Here is a 21975-nt window from a genome sequence, read left to right on the forward strand (position 1 = left end):
CCTGGGGCATTTGGTGGGCTGCTGTGAGATACAGGAAGCTGGACTAGATGGGCCTATGGCCTGATCCAGCGGGGCTGCTCTTATGTTCATTGTGTGGGTGCCCTGAGACTGGCACAAACAGCCAGCAGCAGCATGGGAGGACCCTCCAGATCAGGAATCTGCAGGTACCTGGAAGAAACAGACTTAGGAGGAGTGCCTGGCTTGCATCTTAAGGGGGTAGGGGTCCAAATCCTGATGCCCAGAGGACAGCTGCCCAAAGCACTCTTGAGCTCCCTTGAGCTCTGAGCATGGCAGGGTCATGAGTGAGGGATTCATGCCAGAGCAACCAGTCCAAGGGCACAGGGGTTGATCCTGCCAGTTGCAAGCTTGAAACAGGATGCTTACTGGCTGGGATGAGTCAGAGCTGCCTTGCTTCTGACATTGTGGGCCAGTATATCTCTATGAAGGCTCCTGGCCCTCACTCCACAGCTCCTGCAGTGGAGCCAGCAGGAATGTCTGCCCCCAGGCTTCCCACCCCGATAGAGACGGGTGCGTCACAAGCAGAAATCCCACAGACAAGTGCCAGCGGAGCTTGAAACCACTGCAGGCGATGGTCTCCTGCTGCCACAGAGGACCCGGTTCCTTGACACAGCACAACTCTCCAGCCCGACCCCTTGCCCCTCGTGAGCCAACTGGCTCTCAGACCTCAATGGGGCCAGCAGTCAGGTGAGAACAAGCACCCCCATTTGCTGAGCAGGGCTCCTGTTGCCACTTCATCATTCACCTCCATCTCTCCCCGCCAATGGTCAAATGGCAGCCTTCTGTTGCCCCCCATGAGTGTGAGATTCAGTAGGAAGGAGGCTTCCCTGAGACTCTGAATCGGCGCCATTGCAGAACCACATGGCCAGGCAGGCGCTTGGTGTAATCTCTGTCCTCGGCATCCAGATTCCCTGAGAACAATATCCCAGCCCGCTCAGCTGCTGAGCCTGGCCAGCCGCGGCATCCAAGACCACCTGGCCAGGGAAGACACCTGGGGGAGGGTCAGGACAGAGACCTTGTCACTGCTGGGCTTCTCAGGATCCAGCCCAAGAGTACTGGTGTGTCTTCTGATCTGGCCCCTGTGTGTAGTCAAGTTCTCACCCAAAGAGGGAGGGGTAATAGCCTCCTTAGGCTAATGCCCAAGCAAGTGCAGCTGGGGTGCCGCTCAGAGGCCAGGGTTTCCCACCTGTTGAGGTCCACTCCTAAGGCCTTCAGATCCCTCTTGCAGATGTCCTTGTATCGTAGCTGTATGCACATCTACTCAGAAAAGTCCCATTAGAGTCATTGGAACTTACTCCCAGGAAAATGAGGATAGGATTGGGCTGTGAGTCATTTAGTTGTGGTTGTTGAAAACCCACCACTTACTGCGGGGGCAGGGGGATGTCAATTTGGAGACTGATGCTGCTTCACAAACTGGCTTCAGGGCCTCACCTCGGACCCAGGACTGCTTCCCCTAGCTCTTCCTTCACCCAGTTGTGGTTTCCATGTGCTTTAAAGGTTCTTCCCACCCACCTCTGAGCACCCCTAGCAGACACAACACTCCAGGTTGGAAGCCAGGCTGGTGTTTATTAGGAGAGTGCAAGATGTGAGAGAGGAACTGAACTGTGGGCTGGGAAGGAGAGGTAAGAGGGTCCCTTTGGGGGGGGGTCATGGGCAGCCTCCTCTTTTCAGCAGGTCTAGAGGGGCCTTCACTGTAGCAGGGTCATGCTCGAGCAGACAGCACAATCACCACGTCAACAGTCCAACATACAGCACTCGGTGAGCTGGGCAGCTGGCAAAGGGCAGACTGGCTGGAGCGGGGAGCCTGCTGGCTGCCAGTGGTGCAGACTGCTGGGCCTGCCTGGGCATGCGCCCACCTTGGACTCCTGGCTGACTACATGCAGAGGCCCAAGACTGCAGGATGGTCAGCAAATCCTGGCGCCAGGGCAGGGTACCGCAGGAGTGTCCCAGTGGCACTGGGCTGATGCTACTCCTCAGGGCACTTCAGGACGTCGTACTTCAAGTAGCCCACCCTCTCCACTTGGTAGTGTGCGTTCATCTGCCAGCAGAAGGGGTTCCGGCAGAAGTGGTATTTTCCTTTGAGGGGAGACAGAGAGACAGTTGGCAAGAGAGCAGATGTGGGAGGTCAACAGGTGTCCCCTCTCTCCCTGCCAAGCTTGATGTGGTCGGTGACCGTGATAAAAGTGAGCTGAAGCTGTTTGCCAAGCCAAAGGTGCTGTGAGGGCGCTGGAGTCAGCACTCCCCGTGGCTGTCCAATTCATAAGAACATAATAAGAACAGCCCCACTGGATCAGGCCAGAGGCCCATCTAGTCCAGCTTCCTGTATCTCTCAGCGGCCCGCCAAATGCCCCAGCGAGCACACCAGATAACAAGAGACCTCATCCTGGTGCCCTCCCTTGCATCTCTGAATGTATTGGCTTGGGAATGTGTGGTTGTCGAATCCCATGCTTTTGGCTGGGGTGGGAAGAAACAGATAGTGGTGTTCCTGGCCCCTGTGCTGCCCTGGGACATGTCTGGACATGCTGCCCCCGACTGGAAGTAAATGCTGGCCTTGCCAGACCTCCAGATGTGACTGGAGGCATCCTCTGGTCACGCCTGGAGGTGTTCTGAGGGCTGGAGGGGCCGCAAACAGCCTCTCCGGCCCTTAGAAGGCATTGTCACACCTCCAGAAGGCCTTGGAAAGGTACTTCTGGTTTTCCAGCCCTCAGAACGTCTCTGGACATGATGCGGCAGGCAGCCCTCTGGGCAGCACCAGCCCCTAGCCATGCCGCCTTGGAACACTTGCACTCGCTGACCCGCCCCCCTCCCCAGTACACCAGTGGAAATAGACAGGTACCAGGTGGGAGCCTCCCTGCATTCTCCCTTGGGGGAAATGGAAGCTTCTGGAGGGGGGATGACATGGGAAGCCCAAGACCACAGCCCCAAACCAATTCCCAGCACAGCCGCATTTGCTGCTTCAAAGAACTGGGAATTCTCATCATCTGGTTGCAGCCCCAATTACCACTGAGAGCACAATGGCACATGAGACACTGTGTGGTGCATGGAGGCTGAAGACTACACAGAAGCAGTGGCAGTGCCAGGGTTGCCCCTCCATGCTCTGTAAACAGACCTGGAATGTGGCTTCTGAGAGTGTGAGTGAACTGGTAGGAGGCCCCTCAGCTCCCCAGTTTTGCTGCAGGCCTGCTGCCCCACACTGCGGCGGTGAGCCTGTGGCTCAGTGAAGGCCCTGCCTTGCCTGCAGTCCCAATGCGGCATCTCCAGTAGGGCCAGAGAGACCCCAGGGTGGTGCCTGCCAGTCTCAGCTAGAGGGACCCACAGAGGCCTGACTCGGTCAAAGGCACTGCCTGAGGTTCAGACCACACAGGCTGCCTGACAACAAGGTGGGAGCTCCCAGGCAGCCACACAGGGGCTTGGGGGTCTAGTGACCCCTTCATCCCCACCCGCTGAGGCTCCCAACTTTGAAAACAAACGGCTGTGCCCAACAGTTCACAGCAGCAGCCTGGTGCCAGCCGTCATGGGCATGGCTTGGTGGGCCGCTTTGAAGACCTTCCTTGAAGCACCCGGTCAGCTGTGTCGTCCCCCTGTGTCGTCCCCCCCACTTCTTACCTTTGTACAGGAAGATGTTTTGGGAGTCAGGAGGGACACCAGCAAAGACACTGTCGATGTGGCGAGGGAAGCCCTGATCCACCCGCTCCGCCTTCACATCCAGCCTGGAGGGGAAACGGGAGACAAGAAGGACTCAGCCAGGCCAGGGCTCCCTCCTGCTCCCCTTCCTGGGCCCAGAGTCTGGGAAGAGGTCCTCTGGGAGGTCTCCAGAGTGGCCTGCTGGGGTCAGGAGGGAGCCTTCTCCCCATTTCTTCCCAGGGATGGGCTTCCATGTTCTGTGAAGGCAGGCGCTGCCCCTGCAGTGTGGGGGGTGCGAGTGCAGCAGCCTCCCCTCCTCCATCTGCTTGGGCCAGCAGAGGAGCTCACCACGGTCTCCCTGTTGAGTGCCTGGGACTGTCCATTGACTCCCTCGGAGGCAGAAGGCCCTGCCTCCCTCGGTGACTCGTGGCTTGAGTCACCAGTGTCTCTGCCAGACCCCGGCCCTCTGGCCTCCTCTTGTGGCCTCCTGTGACCAGGAACACATCGCAGGGGAGGAGGGGCTTGCACTTCCTCCCTCCAGGTTGTTCCCTTCCCCACCCCAAGTTCCCAGTACCTCCAGAACTGCTCCCCGCTGAAAAGCAACACTTTTCCATGCTTGCGCTGCAGAGCACCAACCACCTTTGGCACGTCTTTCCCAATGCCAAGCTTCTCAGTGCTCCGTGGACCCAAGACTTTTGCCCCCTGGTACACCCAGAAGCGCTGGCCTACAGGACAGGAACAGGACAGTGTCAGAAGTGTGCATCACCCCGCCCAGCACAGACACCCCCACAGACAGACACCCCCCCTCCTCCCTGGTCTGCAAATCTGCAGATGCAAATGGAGGCTGGCTCTCCCTGCCACGGCAGGACTGGAGCCAGGCCCAGAAGAGGGCCACCCTCTGCAGCTGCAGCAGCTCCAGGGCCACGCTGAAGATCTGGCTGATCAGAGCAACAGCTGACAACTTGGGGGGCTGCAGCTGAGCCCTTGTGCTCTCAGAGGCAGTCCCTCCTGTGGGGGCAGGAAGTGGAGTCCGCCAAGCCACTTGAGTTGGTCACAGCGGTGCTGCCAGTGCAGACGGGCCCCTTGGCAGAAGCAGCCCACCCGTCAACCTGAGCAGGTGTTTTGCAGACGGCCCCAAGCAATGCACCTGCTCCCATCCGGGACCCAAGCAGAAGCAGCCTCTTCTCTGGCCCAGGGGAACCCCTTCTTGCTGTGCTTTGGGATCCCCTCTTGGCAGGCAGCACAAGGGCTGGGAGGCCCCCAAGAAGGGGACTCGGGCCACAACCACTGCCCGCAAGGGAAACACTGCTGGGAGGGGAAGAGGCAGCTCTAGGAAGAGCTCCCCAAGTGTGGCTGGGCTGCAGTGCAAGGGGACCTCTGAGCTGGTCCTGGGAGTCCCAGAAAGTCTTCAGGGAGGAGGCGGAGGCACTGACTCTGTGGGAGGGAGGGGGCTCCCTTCATGCTCTCCCTCCTGCTTGGGGCTGGAAGGACTGTGCTTCAGGGCTGTGGCCGTTCATAAGGCAGAGGATTCCTTCCATGAAGGCTGAAACCAGGCAGCCCACGCAGACTGCTTTACGCCAGCTCTGCGAGGCTGACCAGTCCTGCAGGGGCTGAGAAGGAGCAGCTGCCAAATTGTTTCCAGGGAGAAGTGCCTGGAAGGAAGTCCTGAGTCCCTGCCCAGTCCCTCACCATGGCATGACCTTGATGACACCCCCATTCTACACGTAACCGTATGTTGGCCCCAAAAAGGAAGCACTGCTTCTTGGACTGTCTCTCGAGTGCCACAAGTACTTTTCTGGAGGAGCCCAGGAACAGTGTGGCTGGAGCATGTGGGGAGCCACTCACCAGAAAAGAAGAAGGTCTTCTTCGTCAGTGTGTCCTGGAAGGCGGCATCAATGTGGTTTGGGAGAGCTGGCCAGGTGTCCTGAATCCGAAAAGGGCCCGCAATGGTCCCGGCTCCTGCTGCCGACTTCTTCCAGTATTGCCTGGAGAGGGAAGCGAGTCTCTGTGTTCGGGAGGAGCCAGGTCTGGGAAGGGGCCCCTGGCAGGCTGCACAAGCAGGGAGGGGGGAGGCAGCTGCTTTGCCTTATGGCTTTCACTGACAGTCCCCAGGCCATTGGGCTCCGCAGGGCAGCCAGGGGGGGGAGGAGGGGAAGGTGACCTGCAACCCAAGGGAGGGCCGGGGCTGAGCAGGTGCCAGTCCCGTTCCACAGGCACTCACCACCCCCCTCACACTCACCCATCCTTGAAGAGGTGCAGTTCCTTCTGGATCTCACTGACAGCATCGTAGCCCTGGACTTGGCAGGCATCACCTGTGGGGCTCACAGGAGTGGGGTCCGTGGCAGAGGAGCCCCCATCATCCGTGGCATCTGCTTCAGTGGTGGTTTGGCCAGGAAGGTCGGGGCTTGGAGTGGGAGAGGCAGGCGCGGGGCCAGCACCTAACAGCGGGGAGGACAGAGCACTGGAGGGCGGCACAGCCAGAGCCCTCATGCCACAAGGAGGGGCTTGGAGGCACCCAGCTGACAGAGGTCCCCTCACCACAGCTGGCACAGCGCTTCCTCCAGTGCATGGCGGCATCGCAAAGGTGCCTCCTGAGTGCCAGGGCTGGGAGGCTGAGGCCGCACTGAGTCCGCTGTGCTTGACTCTGAATGCCAAGCCCAGCCTGGTCTGTGGAAGGCTGGGGGCTGCAGGGCTCTTCTCTTCCAGAAGTGCCGGCAGGGCAGGGCCCAGAGCTACCCACCCTCTCCTCAGCCTTGTGCCTGCCACACCCTGGGGGGCTCTTCTTTCAGCACACAAAGGCACATGCACCCCCGCCATGGTCTCTGTGGAGGCAGAGCATAACGAGGCCCTCCATTTCCTGCTGTGCAGAGGGGAATGGCCATGCAGGAGGCTGGGGGTTGGGGTGGGGGGCAGTTTCCCGTCTGGGGCTGGCACGAAAATCAACCTCTGCCCTCCCTCCCTCCCTCCCTCCCATGTTTCCACTTACCATACAGGTACTGGATTCCAGACACATCATCTGGGTGCAGGTGGAAATCAGCAGTGTAGGTGTACATGGGGTACATGAGTGCGTCACGCACAGTGGAGTGCTCCAGGCCCAGGGCATGGCCAAACTCATGCGCAGCCACCAAGAAGAGGCTGTAACCTGGAAGGCACAACGCAGCTGCAGGACTCTGTGCGCAGCTCCACTGGCCTCACTCCTCCGAGGCGGCTTCTGCCCACTCAGACCAGGGCTCCGTGCTGACTGGCAGCTGACGCTCAGGACCTCAGCGAGCGTCTTGCAAGGCTGGCAGTGTCACAGCGCTTGCCCCAGGCTCCTCCCCCTGCCCTGACACCATCTCCCTCCTGCCCCAGGCTCCTTCTCCGCACTCCAGCACTGCCTTCCTGCCTGTGCTGCCGCCCTCTGCCCCGGCCCAGGACAGGCGTCTGGTTACTGCCCTCCTTGTGCAGCCCGGTGGGGGTGGGGGTGGGGGTGCTAGCCCTCCACAGATGGTGCGTGTGCGTGGGGAGCCTGGCAGGCTCATGCGCAGGAGGCCCCATGCGTGTACCTTGGTCAGGGCAGAGGCCCCACTTCTTGTCCACGTCGTAGTTGCTGGTGGTGGCGCACCACAGCTTCCCGTCCTGCCGCCCCTCAGAGGTGCAGCTGCTGTATGTCTGGCCCAAGAAGGTGAAGGGGAAGACGCAGGGCTCCCCCTGGGAGTTGCCACCAATCACTGCTGTGTCTGTCGGGGGGGGGGGGGGGAGACCCATCAGCACAGGCCAGCACATGGTTCACCCTCTCCACCCTCCTGTGGGGCTCTGCGTGCCTGGGGAACAGGGCAATGCCGTGCCAGGATGGCGCAAGTGGCCCATCGGGGTGGGGGCATGAAGGTGCTCACAGTTGCACGTGATGGGGGCCTTGCTGCCCTCCTTCCAGGCAGCAGGAGACCTGGGTGTGCAGAGGGCCCAGGTGTGACAGGGAGTCGCTGCTCCTTGAAACACAGCACCCTCCTTCCGCCCCCCCCCGGACCGGAGCCAGGTGCCCAGGCACCACTCCTGTTGTGAAGAACAGACCTCTGTTGGGACAGAAGCCGTATTTCTTGTCACGGTCGAAGCTGGCGGTGGTGGCGCACCAGCGGTAGCCGTCCTGGCGCCCCTCCGTGGTGCAGGCATCGTAGGACTGGCCGTCGAAGACGAAAGGAAAGACGCATTTCTCCCCATCGCTGTTTCCTCCGTAGGTGAAGAGGACTAGGAGAAGCCGAGGGAGGAGGGTCTTGGGTGGGCCTGCAGCCTCTTTCAGCGTAGCTTACACGCGATTCCTTTCCGTGCCAGGCTTGTTTCTCCACACCTTCCCCTCCCCCCTCAGACTGGCATGTAGCACCATACCCTCCAGCAGGGAAAGGGAGCACATTTGGGGAAGGGGCTTGACGGGGTGTGGCTGGTGCGTTTCTCTTGGCCTGCTTCTGCTCCCACCCTCGCGGCCCAGGCACGTGCCCCCTACTCACGCTCGTGGGGGCAGAAGCCGTAGAGGTGGTCCCGGTCGTAGTCGGCTGTGGTGGCACACCAGCTCAGCCCATCTGCCCGCCCGTCTGCAGTGCAGCTGGAGTAGGACTTGCCCTCAAAGACGAAGGGGAAGTGGCAGGAGGCCCCCTTGGCGTTCCCATAGTAGGTCTTGACCACTGTCCAGGAACAAGGGAGGCCTTGTGGTGAGGGCCTGAATGAGGCAGGGGAGGCGTCCAGGGATAAGGAGGGGGCACAGTCACTCGCTGGCTCACCAATGCCTGTGCCCAGGGTCCAGAACTCGTCGTCGTCAAAGTGGGCATCTCCGCTGAACGTGTCCTTGCCGGGAGGGAACGCATGGGCCAGCAGGCCGTCCTTGCCGTCAAAGGGGTAGCCATCGCCGTGTTCTGGGGAGACAGTGAGCAGCACAGGGCTCGGATCCAGGCCCAAAGAGAGACCCCCTCCTGGTGCTCGCTCTCCCTCCAGCGCACCTCCTCACATTCCTTTCTCTTGCAGGCTCGGGCACCAGTGGCCGCTCTCCCCTTCCCCAGCCTCCCGCCCACCACTCCTCCCCAGAGGGGCAGAGGCATATCTAGGCTCACCTTGGGTCCCAAACTGGATCAGAATGTCAACATCGCCGCTCTCCTGGCGTGTGAAGGTGAGGGGCGTCACATCGCTCCACACCTTGAAGGCACGCGCAAAGGCATCGTCTGTGACGGAGGTATCCAGGTCAGGGGAGTAGTTCACCACTCTGGGGAGGCAGAAGAACAGAGCCCACCACAGGGCATCAGGCCACCACAGCAGCACTGGGGGGGGGGGGTCCAGGTCCCCTTGCCTCCCAGCTACTGCCCTTGTCAGGCAGGCAGGCATGGCCAGCGGCCAGTCACAGCCCTGTCCTCTACAGTCCACTCCCCCGTTCAGGTCATCTGAATGAGTGGCCACCCCACATCTGGATTCCACAGATGGACCATGCACTGGATGAAGATGAACCTCCTTCCTCCGCTTCTGGAACCTGCCAAGTCACCCCCTTTTGTGCAGAGAAAGCGCATGGGGCAGAGGGCTGGGGGAGCAGCCCTTGCACGGACTCACTCACCGGTAGGTGATGTCAGTGTGGTCCCATTTGAGGTCTCCCTCAAAAGTCTGAAAACGGCCAACGTCGGGGACTCCACAGCGAGGAGCTCTCATGGCGGCCAGGGTGGAAGCATCCAGCTGCCCCGTCTCCTCCAGGCCCAGCCGCTTCTGCATCCTCCGGAGTGCCGTGCTCAGGGTCCCCTGATTAGCACTCTCCCCTGTGCCCAGCTCTTTGAAGTACCCAAAACGACTCAGGTAGTGCTGCAGGAGGGAGGGAGGGAAAGAGCATTGAGAGGAGGGTGGGGTGGAGGCCTGAACAGGGTCAGGTGCACCCAGGCACAGGCAAGGCCTGGAGAGCCTCACAGGGCTGGTGTGCACTGGCTCTTCCACCGATCGCTCCGCCACACACAGGGGTTCCTCCTCCGTAGGCTGGGCTGCAGGGATGCAGAGGGGGCCCAAAGCCCCACCCAGGCTGCTGACCCCCCAGTCTCCCGGCTTGCAGGGCAGGATTTCGGGACAGGCTCCGGTGTGGAACTGCTGGCCTTGGGTTTGCCGGCAAGTCCAGTTCCACCCCACACAGACTGAAGTGGCACTCGGAGAGATTTCTGCCCCACTGCGGAGGGTCCATTCATGCAGCAGAGCTCGAAAGGCAGCCTTGTCTTTGGACCTGGGCAGTTCTCGTGTGGTGCTCACTTACAGGCTCATCCACACTTATTCTAAGCTCACTGGTTTTATGCACAACTTCTCTTTCTACTCAGAAATGCAGAAATACAGACTGGCTGTGGTGAGCTCCAGATTCCGCAGCAGCAGCAGCGCTGTCTGCCCCCAATCCTAGCCAGAGAGGTCTTCCCTCCTGCTTGGGGGCTTCCCAGAGACAGCTGCTGTGGGGAATGGGCTACTGGACTAGATGCTCCCCGCCTGGGGCCTGATCCAGCAGCCCGGCTCTTCTGGTGTTCTACACTGAAATGGCTACATCTGAAAGAAAGAGCAGCAAATAAACATCACCAGTGCTGGAAGGCCCCTCAGCCACCTGGAGCTGTCACTGGCCTGCTTTCATGATTTTAACTTGGTGACAAAATGAGCCAAGAGAGAGCACCAAGCAATGTTTCTCAGGCGCCACTGATCGGCGCCACCACTGATGAAGGTGTGTGTACATATACACACACTAACATTTGTTTCACAGTTTCTGAGGCTGATTATCCCCATTCTGCAGACAGAGAAGACTGAGGCCGTGGAGCATGGCTTGCCTAAGGCTGTCTGGGGAGTGGTTTGAACTGGGAAGTCCAGGTCTGCAGCTCAGCCTCTGAGTCGCTCTGCTACACCAACACACTCAATAGACTCGCCTCCCAAAGAGGACACTTCAAGAGCCCTGATCCGTGCAGCTTCTGCCACAATCCATCTTGCCAGTTTCACTGCAAGCCCTTTCTTGTCTCTGCCAGTGCTAATGCAGCTCTGTCTTTGGAATCTGATTTCTATGTGCAGGTGCACATTAGTGCTGGGCCTGTGGGGGGGGGGGACGACCATGTGACCTGCCTTGGCCTCCCTTCTGCTATCTAAGGAGTAGCCACCCGCAGTGGCAAGGATGACCAGGCTTGCTGAACTGAATGCGTGCAGAACCCCTTCCACTGCACAAATCCCTGCCGCCACCACCCCAGTCAGCTCTGGGCCAGCTCGCTCCTCTCCCCTGAGCCAGCAAGAGGCTTGAAGGCCAACTCCTACACAGGAAGGAGTCGCATCTGTGGGTCAAATGCCCTGACCCATAGCTCTGGGACTTGGGACCAGAGGAGCCGGGCTGTGTCCCAGGGGGGTGGCGTCTCCAACAAGCACCCACTAGCTCCAGAACTTACAGTGGCGAGTTCTAAGTCCGTCAGACTCCTGTTCAGCTCTCCAGGGAAGGAGACCACCACAGGAGGGGCACCGGCCTGCAGCGGCGCAGCCCGTGTGCAGCAGCAGAGGGACAGCAGCCCCAGGAGGAAGGGGGCCAGGCAGGTGAGCCCCATGGTGGCCAGTCAGTGCTCCAGGTGCAGTCCTCTGGCTTTGCTCTGCCCGTCTGCCACCAGGAGCCCTGCCTTGCCGGCCTGTTTATACTCTGGCTGGGGGGCGGGTAGAGGGGGTGAGTCACTGCTCTGGGCAGAGCAGGAAATGCAGAGCCAGGCTGGGGGGTTCACCACTTCCTGGGGCTGTCTCAACACCTTGTTTACTAAGTGGACAGGAAGTGTGAAATCCAGCGAGGACAGGCAGTGCGGTTTCAGGGAGGAAGATGGTGGGAAGGGTTTGTCCTTCCTCACCCCAAGGGCACCCCGTGGCCAGGAATCCCTTGCATCTCTGGTCTCCTCTACTGGAGGTCTTCCTGGTCTGCCCGTCACTGCATCCCACGGGCTTCAGGTGGGCCACGCACAGCCGTTGAGAAGCCAGATCTCTCTCCTGGGCACTTAGACCCAGTGATCCAGCAGCACAAGGAGGAAAAGCTTTCTGGGATCTCGCCCTTGGAGCACTGCAGAAGGGAGCCCCCTTGACCCCTTGGCGTGTTTGAGCTCTCCACAGCTCCTCGTCTGGGTTTTGCTGCTGGCTGATCCCTGATCCAAGCAGGACTCTGTCCCCCAGATGTCTTCCCAAGGCAGCCAGGCAGGCAGGCAGCCAGTCACGGCGTTCCAAGGCCTGCACTCATACCTGCAGCTGGTGCACCACCTAACCGTGAGACAAGCTGTGGACAAAAGCGGTGGAGCTGTTGGTGCCCCAGGTGGAGGGAAGGGGGCCATCACTGCAGCTCCAGGAGTCCTTGCAGTGGTGCCTGGATGGGAGGAGCCCCCCGCAAGGGAGCCTAGGTCATGCCAAAGAGCAGTGCCCAGAGTGCCTCTTGATGGCTCCTCCTGGGTCTGGCAAAGCCTCCCTCACCTTTGGCCCTCCAGCTGCTGTGCCACATGGCCAAAGCTCAGAGGGCCTGCTTGCTCAGATCCTCGTAGACACAAGTGTGGCTGCTGTCAAAAGCAGGCCTGGTTCTTCAGCAGCTGGCCATCTCCCAGCATTGAGCCTGGCCACGTGGCAACAGAGCCCCGTCAGAGGGGATTGCAGGGGGTACCTGGGCCCAGGAGCCAAAGGGGCAGGCAAAAATGTCCTGGGATCGCAGAAAATGTTTGCGTGTATTGTGGGAAGTCTGGCATTCACATCTTGAGTGAGCCTTCGCAGCTTTACGTGTTGTAATTCGTAGAAATTATGATCCAGTGTAAGAGGAATGGAAAAACTTTGTATTCCCCAATAAAACTCCTCTCAGAGGCCCTGTGCCTGGCGCTGCCTGGAGCTCAGAGGCACCTGACACCAGCTCAGAATGACTCCAGGGGTTTGTATGGCCTGGTTCTTGCGCTTGTGGCTTGACTGACTGTGTGTGTCTCTGACAAGGTGGTTTTTATCATCTTATTGCTGCCACCGCCGCTGCGGTGCTTGTTCAGTGGTTGGCTGCCTTGTGAACGCTGGACTTATACTTGGAATGAATAAAACAAATTCCATCCAACGTCAGGACCAAGGAGGAAGAAGCTGGGGAGATGAGGCCAGGACAGCCCAAGGGGCTCGGCGGAAGGGACTGGGGTGACAGCCAAGCACCCCTTGCCCCTGGCAGCAGCCACTGTGGCCTGCTGTGGCCTGCTGCTCCGAGGAGGCTGCCTCGGCTGTGCCCGGGGTCCTCACCACTCTGGAGGAGGCCCTCGCCTGGCCTGATGCTGCACAGAGGAGGCCTCTCTTCCTGGCCTCATCCGGTCTCTGTTGGCAGGTGGGGTCTGTTTCCTCCCTCAGGCTCCAGCAGACCTTTCGTCCATAAGGTCCAAGGTGTTTTTATTTTATTACAGATACAGGTAAGGAAAATGGGTTAGACTTTGGGCAGGTACTACACAGGTTACACATGAGGATATGGCCCTAGATAAAATACTTTCAAAAATGAAACATAATGTCCAAGGTCCCAGGCAGGGCTCTGCCCCTGCCCAGAAGACACTTTTTCTCCAACCTGGAAGACCTGCCCCACCCCAACTCCTCAATGAATTAGGAACAGAGTCACACGGTGGTGGATGCGCCTCCTCGTAAGTGTGGAGTCTGCTGTTTCATGCACTGCAGCTGTAGAGGGAGATCTTGACTGTTGCTACGTGTTGTAGGGTGACTGTGTGGTCTAGCGCAGGGGTCTCAAACTCGTTTCATACAGAGGGCCAGATAGCATTCATGATGCCTGCTGAGGGCTGGAAGTGATGTCATCAGGCAGGAAGTGATGTCATTAAACAGGTCATAACCAAAAATAAGAACCTTTTCTCAGGAAATCATTAGCTTCAAATGACAGAAGAGGAATTACGCAAATCTTGATCATATTTCAAGAGAAAGGAGAGCACAATTTTCATGAGGGCTGCCCTTTCAGCAGCAACATCTCAGCACTGATCAGCAGCTGAAAGCCTGAGGGCTGGACAAACAGTGTCCTCGGGCCACATCCAGCCCCCGGGCCTTGTGTTTGACACCCCTGGTCTAGTGTATCTTCAAGCAAAAGGCTGCTGCACCACCCCCACCCCACCCCCACCCTGCACATGTGTTTCTGCCCTTGTCTCAGCAACAGGCCCTGGGAGCAGCAAGCTGCCTTTTTGCTGTGTGCCCTAGGAAGGGAGGGGAGCTGGGGCAAAATACAGGGACAGCAGGCCCAGTGCAGTGCTTTGGCTGAGATTGGGCAGCTGCTGTTCTGGCTGCAGACCCGACTACACCCGACGCTCCTTCCTTCCTCCATGAGGTCACCTACTGCATAGCCCATATATGGAGCAGGAAGGGTGCCGGCAATCCAAGTCCCTTCTTTGTCACCCATGCCAGGTCCCCCAAAGCCTCTACAGAACAGACTCCGTCTCCGCTCCCCATCCACGGTCTGGCATGAGTGTGCAGGTTCCTGTTAGCGAAAAGGGGAAGAGGGCCCTGGAAACCAGCCACTGAGTCACAGCCAGCCGCTCTGACACACCGATGGTCACAGGGAATCCCCTCCACCCCCACCTCAGCCAGGCACCCATGGAGGAGCCCTTGCCTGGTGGCTGCTGACAAAATCCGCGAGGACCAAGACGCTGCAGGGGCTTCAAATGGGATCGAAAGGCCTCGATGCTCCAGAAACACTGGCCAGATCGCAGGTGCCCCTGCCCTATTTGGAATGCCTCCCCCTTCCCAGGCAAGACACAGCACTGGGGATGCTCAGCACCCTTCTTCAATCACGGTTGCTCAACACAAGCACAAAACACAGCTGTTCATTCACTTCACAGCCAAGCTGTGCATACCCTTTCCAAGAGGGGCAGGATCAGAAAACAGGCCTCTTTCTGTGTGTGTGTGTGGGTGGGGGGGGGGGCTGGTTACTGGCAAAACATGGAGTGACACAAATCCACAAAAACCAGCACATAAGAACCTCAGAAGAGCCTGGCTGCAGGCCAACCTAGTCCAGCTTCCTGCATCTCACACTGGCCCACCAGGTCCCTCATCCCCAGATGCTGCATCCTGCCTGGGAGGGGGGAGGCATTCCAGAGCAAACAGGGCACCACCACCTGTGCCGTCTGGAGGCACCCCCCCAACCCCAAGTATGCATCTCAACCCAGAGCATTGGGTTCTCTGCATTCTCTGTGCTTCTCCTTGAACATAAGAAGAGCCCCACTGGATCAGGCCAAAGGCCCTTCTAGTCAAGCTTCCTGGATCTCACAGCAGCCCACCAGATGCCCCAGGGAGCACAAGAGACAACAGACACAACCTGCGGCCTGGTGCCCTCCCCTGTTCACTTCCCCACAGGCAGCTGTCCCACAGGCAAAGACACCACGCAGCCCACAAGAAAAGCCTACAGTCTGCCTGGAAGTGACCAGTGTGAGCCTGGCTGCTGCTCAGTGAGGTTGTTGACCTGCTCCTTCCAGTCAGGCCCTTGCGCTCTGGAAATTCCATGGCAGTCAGTGAACCAACCACTGCAGCCAGACTTGCTACTGGCCTGTCTGTTGGATCACTTGCAAGAGCACAGCATCCCTGCTGGGAAGAAATGGTTGGCAACCCAACTCAAGTGTTTCCCTTTCAGAGGCTGCTCTGTTGCTGATACAGTTCAATAAAAAGACTGAGGGTGCAATCCTAGGAGCGCAGCAGTCGCAAACGTGACTTAAGGCATGTTTGCACCTCCTCTGGAGTCAACTGGACAGGCGCAGGGATGCGCGCCCGCCCACAGAGGCTGAATCCAGTCTCCGTGCTGTCTTATGGGGAAGCCTTGCATCAGCCGAGCTTGGCCAACGCAAGGCTCTGGGGAGGATGGGGAGGAGGTGGGAGGGAGGTGTTCTGGGGCAGGGGGAGGGTGGTCCCAGGGGCAGGTGGGGAGTGGGAGGTGGGGCTGGGACCTGGCAGATATAGCCGGATCCTAGCCCCTGTTCCTGAGCAGTGCGGAGTGGCTGCAAGCCGCTCCGCTCTCCTCGGACTTATGCCACCTACAGAACTGGTACAAGTCTAAGGAGACCCATTGGAGCTGCAGTAGCTTACATGGGGGTAAGGGGAAGAGTTTCCCCTTGTCACTGGCTGAGCCACTTTGGGCCCCTATCTTGCGCTGGATACAGCGCAGACCTCCTGGCCTGCCTGTTCCAGCGCAAGATAGGATTGCGCTGTGAGTGAATCACATGTGTTGTCTCCTTGTGAACAGACACCTTTGTTGTTTCTTACCTCATCTGACCACAGGTTTGGACACTGCAAGGGGGAGAGACCCCCAGTACTGGCCCTATACTTGCCCCCCACCCCTGATGGACTCCGTGAGTGCTGCTGGGCATGGTGTTGTCCAGGCCTGCAGCAACCGTGTGATGGTGGTGCAGAGACCGAATAGGACTGGGCTGCAAATATCCTGCCCTAGACTGATTCACCTGCCAGACGCCGTGCACTACCCCACTTTCTGGGTCAGCATCCCCATGTCCCTGTATTCAGACTGGGGATCTCTCCCCACTTACGCAGGTTTCAACAGAGCTATCATTCTGGTCCTCCCCAAACAGAGTATCACAAAGGCTGAGCTGCATCTTGAGCCCTCCTGGCAGTTACAGCTCGTTCTACATGCCCAGAAAGGACCAGCTGCCCCTGCAGCTCCCATGAGCCGGAGTGCTGCTGCCTGCTGGGCCAGTTTCTGGGGCTGGTTAGCTCAGGATTGTCCACGCAGACGGGCTGCTGCTCTGCAGGGGTCAGGTAGCCCTAGCTGGAGATGCCGCCTAGGACTGCTGCACACAAGGCAGGGGCTGCCTCAGCACTGAGCCCCGGACTCCCAGCCCTCTTCCAGAAGAGGGAAATTTTTGCTTGAAACCTTGCTTGACTGCCAGCCGCCTTGTCCCCTTGTTTTATCCCACAGGTGGGACAGAAATGTTTTTAAACAAATACATTCCAGCAGATGCAGCTTTCCTCCCTCTTGCACCTGCCCACAGTTCCTTTTCTCCAGGGAGGCAGCACAGACGTTGCTCTTTCTCCCAGGATGTCTTGCTGCAGTCTGAGATGCTTTTTTGCAGAAGCACAGTTGGAAAAGCATAGTTGACAGTGCAACCTTATGCATGTTTCCTGAGAGCTCAGTCACACTGTGTTCCGGAGGGGGGGGGGGGAACTCACTTGAACTCAAGTCTTCTGAGAACTGCAGCTTCAGTTTGCAAAAAAGAAAAGAAAAAATTCCTCCTCGGCTCCACCTGAAGGCTGTAGAGAGGGGTGTTCATTGTGCCAAGCGACGTCCTAGACCTCCACAGAACGGAATCCTGGGCTGGAACAAACAAGGTGAAGTTCAACAGGGACTGCCCTTAGGCACAAATAATCAAAGACACAGCGCAGAATGGGAGATGCTGGCTTGGCAGCACAACGAGCAGCAGTGACCACAAGAGGAACAGGAGTCAGCCGAGTGTCGCGGCTGCAAAGGCGGCAAATGCCATTTTCTCCTGCATTAGCAGAACTGTAGCTTCCAAGTCCTGGTTCCACTTTGCTCTGCACTGGTCAGACCTCACCTGGAGTGCTGTGTCCAGTTCTGGGCACCCACTTTAAGAAAGATGGAGCCAAACGGGAGCGGGTTCAGAGGAGAGCGACAAGGATGATCCAGGGGCTGGAGGACAAGATCGGCGACAGTGTCTGGAACCTTTCTTCATTCCACAACCCCAGTCAGTCCACCAAGTCTGAGACTGTGGACCCAGCACCCTCCTGCCACCCCCACCCTGCCCCCCACCTCTTGTGCCTGCACAACAATGTTGTGAGGCAGCAGCCAGAGCAGGGCCAGCCTGAGGAGATGCAAAGCAAGACAGCAAGAAGAAGCTGTGCAGGATTAGATCAAGAACTCAGTTTTGATCAGCCAGGACCATTACTGGATTGGATCCAAGCCCTCTCTTGGCACTGGCTTTGAAGGGTTCCGCAACACCCCCGAAAGAGGCTCCATGATCCTGTTGGGTCACGACCCACAGGTTAAAGAAGACCCACAGCTCTCTGAGGAAAGGCTAAGGGAACTTGGTATATGTGGCCTGGAGAAGAGAAGGCTGAGGGGGCTGTGACAGCCCCCTTCAAATCCCTGAAGGACTGGGCCAAGGAGGGGGTAATGATTTGTTCTCTGCTGCACAGAGAGTAGGACTAGATCCTTCCTAATCCTCGACAAGCACTCAGACCTCCCGCACTTGAGCAGACTGCCTTCAAACGTGCAAAATTGGTTCTCTCCTGACACCTACATAAAGGCAGAACATGGATTTACGTGTGCATTTGAGGGGGTGCTGGAGGTGTGTGCAACAGCTAGTAGCCACCAGCCATGAAACAAGTGATTCAGCTGTGCCAAAGCCTAGCGAGCCTGTAATCATAGTCAAAGGCTTGGGAGGACCTTCAAGGCCATCTAGTCCAACCCCCTGCTTTAAGTAGGAACACCTGCTCTGGAGCATCCCCAAAAAGTGGCACCCAGGCCTGTGCTTGAAGACCCCAAGTGAGGGAGAACATACTACTCCCCTCAGTAATCAGCTTCCTTGTCAAACTGCCCAAGGAATTAAGTCGGATAGAGGTGAAAAAAGAAGATGTTTCAGACCTAATTGACAAATTAAAGATCAGAAAGTCACCCGGCCCAGATGGCATCCACACAAGAGCTTTTAAGAGTTATCCACTGCAGAGTGGCTGTGAACATCCTAAGAAGTGGACTGGATTGGACAAATTTCTGGAGGAAAAATCCATCACAGGTTACAAGGCATGATGGGTCTGTGCAACCTCCTGATTTTAGAAATGGGCTATGCAGTGGTGGCTAAGTTTGCAGACGACACCAAACTTTTCCAAGTGGTGAAGACCAGAAGTGATTGTGAGGAGCTCCAGAAGGATCTCTCCAGACTGGCAGAATGGGCAGAAAAATGGCAGATGCGCTTCAATGTCAGCAAGTGTAAAGTCCTGCACATTGGGGCAAAAAATCAAAACTTCACATATAGGCTGATGTGACAGATCAGCTGTCACGTCTAGTTTTGGAGATACAGTATAGCCTCATTAGTGAATGGTTCAAGCAGCTTCCTCATGAGGAAGCTGCTTGAACCATTCACTAAAGAGGCTATACTATATCTCCAAAACTAGACGTGATAGGACAAAACGGATGCCATTTTTGGAATCAGCACCCCAAATATACCCAGGAATTGGTATAGCATTTAAGGAAGCAAAATGTGTGTTGGCCTGTGTTATTCGGAGGACCGTCTTCCCCCACCTCCTCCTCCTTCAAGGGGCAGCCTTCACGGAGCAGTTACTGCAGAAACACCTTCAGGTGTCCTGTGCATTCTTTTCACAATGAGTCTGTCTGCTACTCAGGGAAGTGGGAGGTCCAAGATAATGCTTTTGAAAATAAAGGCAAGTGACTGACGTTTGCTTGGTCACACCACCCAATAATAATAATAATAATAATAATAATAATAATAAAATTGACAAAAAAGAACATGAAAAAGTTAGTAAATATCAGGATTTAAAAATTGAAATTCAAAGATTATGGCGCAAACCAGCAGTGGTTATCCCAGTGGTGACTGGTACACTGGGTGCAGTTCCAAAAAGGCTTGAACTGCATTTAAAACATCTGAAAGTTGACAAAATTACTATTGGTCAGACTCAAAAAGCTACCCGGCTTGGTTCAACAGACATCATTCGCAAATATATTATGACGTCCTAGGCCCCTTGGAGGGGCCTGATTAGTAATTAATGCCAAGTCCAGCTAAAAAATGGGCAACTGTGATATGCATGATGATGATGATGATGATGATGATGATGATGATGATAAGACTCAAGCCTTTGGATACCTTGGATTGGAAAACATGAAAACTTATGACAATACACTATGCTTTACACCCACAAAGTGATTTGGACAGATTGTACTTGCCTGAAAATTGAACTGCAGAGGGCTTTGGCCAGTAAAACAAACAGTGGAGGAAGAGAAAGATGCATTGACTGATTATGGAAAAGAGAGTCAGGAGCAAGCACTTGTTGAAGTAAAGAATAGGAACTTACTAAAAGCCTAGCAAATGAAACAAGAGTATAAGAAAAATGCTATAAAAATAAGAACTGAAAACTGGCACAAGAAACCACTGCGTGGCCAATATATAGAAAAGATCAAAGGTAAAATAATTTTTAAAACCTGACTTTGATTAACATCTGGAACTTTAAAGAAAGAAACAGAATCATTAATATTAGCAGCCAGGAGCAGACTATTCGAACAAATGCAATAACGGCCAGAACTGAAAAATCATCAAATGATGCAACATGCAGATTGTGCAAAGAAGCCGAAGAAACAATTGACCATATACAGGTCATCCCTCGTTATCCACTGGGGTTCTGTTCCAGAACCCCTAGTGGAGAAAAATAATCTGTGAATATAAAAACAATGGGAAAATTGATTGACAGACCCACTTCAGGTTCCCCCCCCCCCCCAATGCTCCTACTGGAATAAGGTCTTGCCTCAGCATCCACAGGGGTTTGATTCAGGGACTCCTTGCTGATACCATAAAATGTGTTAAATAAAAGCAGTTTAAAAAAAAAAGTGTGTCCCTTTACAATTGTAGTTTAAAAACAGCTTTGCTTACTGTTGTAGAGATAGGTATTGGCAACCTTCAGTCTCGAAAGACTATGGTATCGCGCTCTGAAAGGTGGTTCTGGAACAGCGTCTAGTGTGGCTGAAAAGGCCGATTCGGGAGTGACAATCCCTTCCACACTGGGAGCAAGTGCAGTCTGTCCCTGGTCTGTCTCCCTGGCTATGGGCCTTCCTTCTTTGCCTCTTAGCCTCAGACTGTTGGCAAAGTGTCTCTTCAAACTGGGAAAGGCCATGCTGCACAGCCTGCCTCCAAGCAGGCCGCTCAGAGGCCAGGGTTTCCCACTTATTGAGGTCCATCCCTAAGGCCTTCAGATCCCTCTTGCAGATGTCCTTGTATCGCAGCTGTGGTCTACCTGTAGGGCGCTTTCCTTGCACGAGTTCTCCATAGAGGAGATCCTTTGGGATCCGGCCATCATCCATTCTCACGACATGACCGAGCCAACGCAGGCGTCTCTGTTTCAGCAGTGAATACATGCTAGGGATTCCAGCACGTTCCAGGACTGTGTTGTTTGGAACTTTGTCCTGCCAGGTGATGCCGAGGATGCGTCGGAGGCAGCACATGTGGAAAGCGCTCAGTTTCCTCTCCTGTTGTGAGCGAAGAGTCCATGACTTGCTGCAGTACAGAAGTGTACTCAGGACGCAAGCTCTGTAGACCTGTTGTAGAGAGGCAGTCAGCAATTTGAAATGCAAAGGACCCCCTACCTTTGCCTGGCTCAACTGAAGAATGAAATGATTGCTTGCATGACTGTGTCTCTACACCAGTATGAAAAGCAATTATTTTTTTAAACTGATTTTAAAGGGATGCATTTTTCTCTTTCAGGGAGAAGGGATCCCTCCTAAAAGGATCAGCACATTCCTTCTCATTTGCAGTGGCCATTTGTTTTGAGTCAAATCCATGCATAAAAAATCTGAGTATAACAAGGTTGGACCTGTACTTAGTTCCTGCTAGAAGATTGCACAGACTGATTATAAATACAGAGCAAAAGCCCAGCACACATTGTTGAGCCATTGGGGGGGGGGGGGGGAGACACAAATTAGTCCAGCCACCTATCCACCAAACACCAGATGAAACACAGGTAAGTTTTGAGCCCTCACCAAAAAGCCATGTGGGAGGGATAGTTCTTAATTTCCCTGGAAGATAATTTCATCATTGAGGTGCCACTAAAGAGAAGGCTGCCCCCAGACCACTATCCCTCTAACTTGGGACAGATAGCCTGGACCCAAACTGTGAAAGGCCTTAAAGGTTGCAACCGACATCTTGAATTGGAACTGGAACCAAATGGATAGCCAGTGTAGCTACTGAAGCAGTGGTCCAAAGCATCAAGCCATCTAGCCCCTGTGACCACCCAAGCCACCACATTCTGCACTAATTGCAGCTTCCAAACTATATTCAAGGGTAGCCCCACATGCACCGCATTACAGTTGTCCAGTATTAAGTTATTAAGGCATGGACTACTGTGGTCAAATATGATTGGCTCAAGTATGGTTGCAGTTGGCACACCGGTTGAAGCTGGACAGATACACTGCAAGCCACCACTGCCACCTGGTTCTCCAGAGAGAACTGCGAGTTCAGCAGCACTCCCAGACTGTGCACCTGTTCTTGCAGGAGAGTGCAACCCTGTGCAGAGTGGGCCGTTGACTCAGTACTATGGCCAAACAATATCTACTGATGATAAGAACATAAGAACAGCCCCACTGGATCAGGCCATAGGCCCATCTAGTCCAGCTTCCTGTAT

General features: G+C 56.1%; 1 protein-coding gene across 1 annotated transcript; it reads right to left on the reverse strand.

Annotated features, from left to right (window-relative positions):
- Positions 1-1564: 1564 nt before the first annotated feature.
- Positions 1565-11189, reverse strand: MMP9 (matrix metallopeptidase 9). Its single transcript, XM_066624006.1, has 13 exons — positions 11037-11189; positions 9212-9450; positions 8721-8869; positions 8394-8525; positions 8124-8297; positions 7693-7866; positions 7188-7361; positions 6629-6784; positions 5882-6080; positions 5488-5627; positions 4217-4367; positions 3625-3728; positions 1565-2094 (listed from the first exon to the last, which is right to left on the reverse strand). The coding sequence occupies exons 1-13, from the start codon at positions 11187-11189 to the stop codon at positions 1985-1987; spliced, it is 2055 nt and encodes a 684-aa protein (XP_066480103.1). The 3' UTR covers positions 1565-1984.
- Positions 11190-21975: the final 10786 nt, after the last annotated feature.

The sequence above is a fragment of the Tiliqua scincoides genome, chromosome 4 (genome assembly GCF_035046505.1).
Source record: "Tiliqua scincoides isolate rTilSci1 chromosome 4, rTilSci1.hap2, whole genome shotgun sequence".
NCBI lineage: Eukaryota > Metazoa > Chordata > Lepidosauria > Squamata > Scincidae > Tiliqua > Tiliqua scincoides.

Coding starts and splice junctions, on each gene's coding strand:
- MMP9 (XM_066624006.1), bottom strand. CDS start 11,189: ATGGGGCTCACCTGCCTGGCCCCCTTCCTCCTGGGGCTGCTGTCCCTC. Junction 6,081..6,628: donor TGGAATCCAGTACCTGTATG/GTAAGTGGAAAC, acceptor CCCCGCTGTTAG/GTGCTGGCCCCGCGCCTGCC. Junction 4,368..5,487: donor GAAGACCTTCTTCTTTTCTG/GTGAGTGGCTCC, acceptor CCTGTCCTGTAG/GCCAGCGCTTCTGGGTGTAC.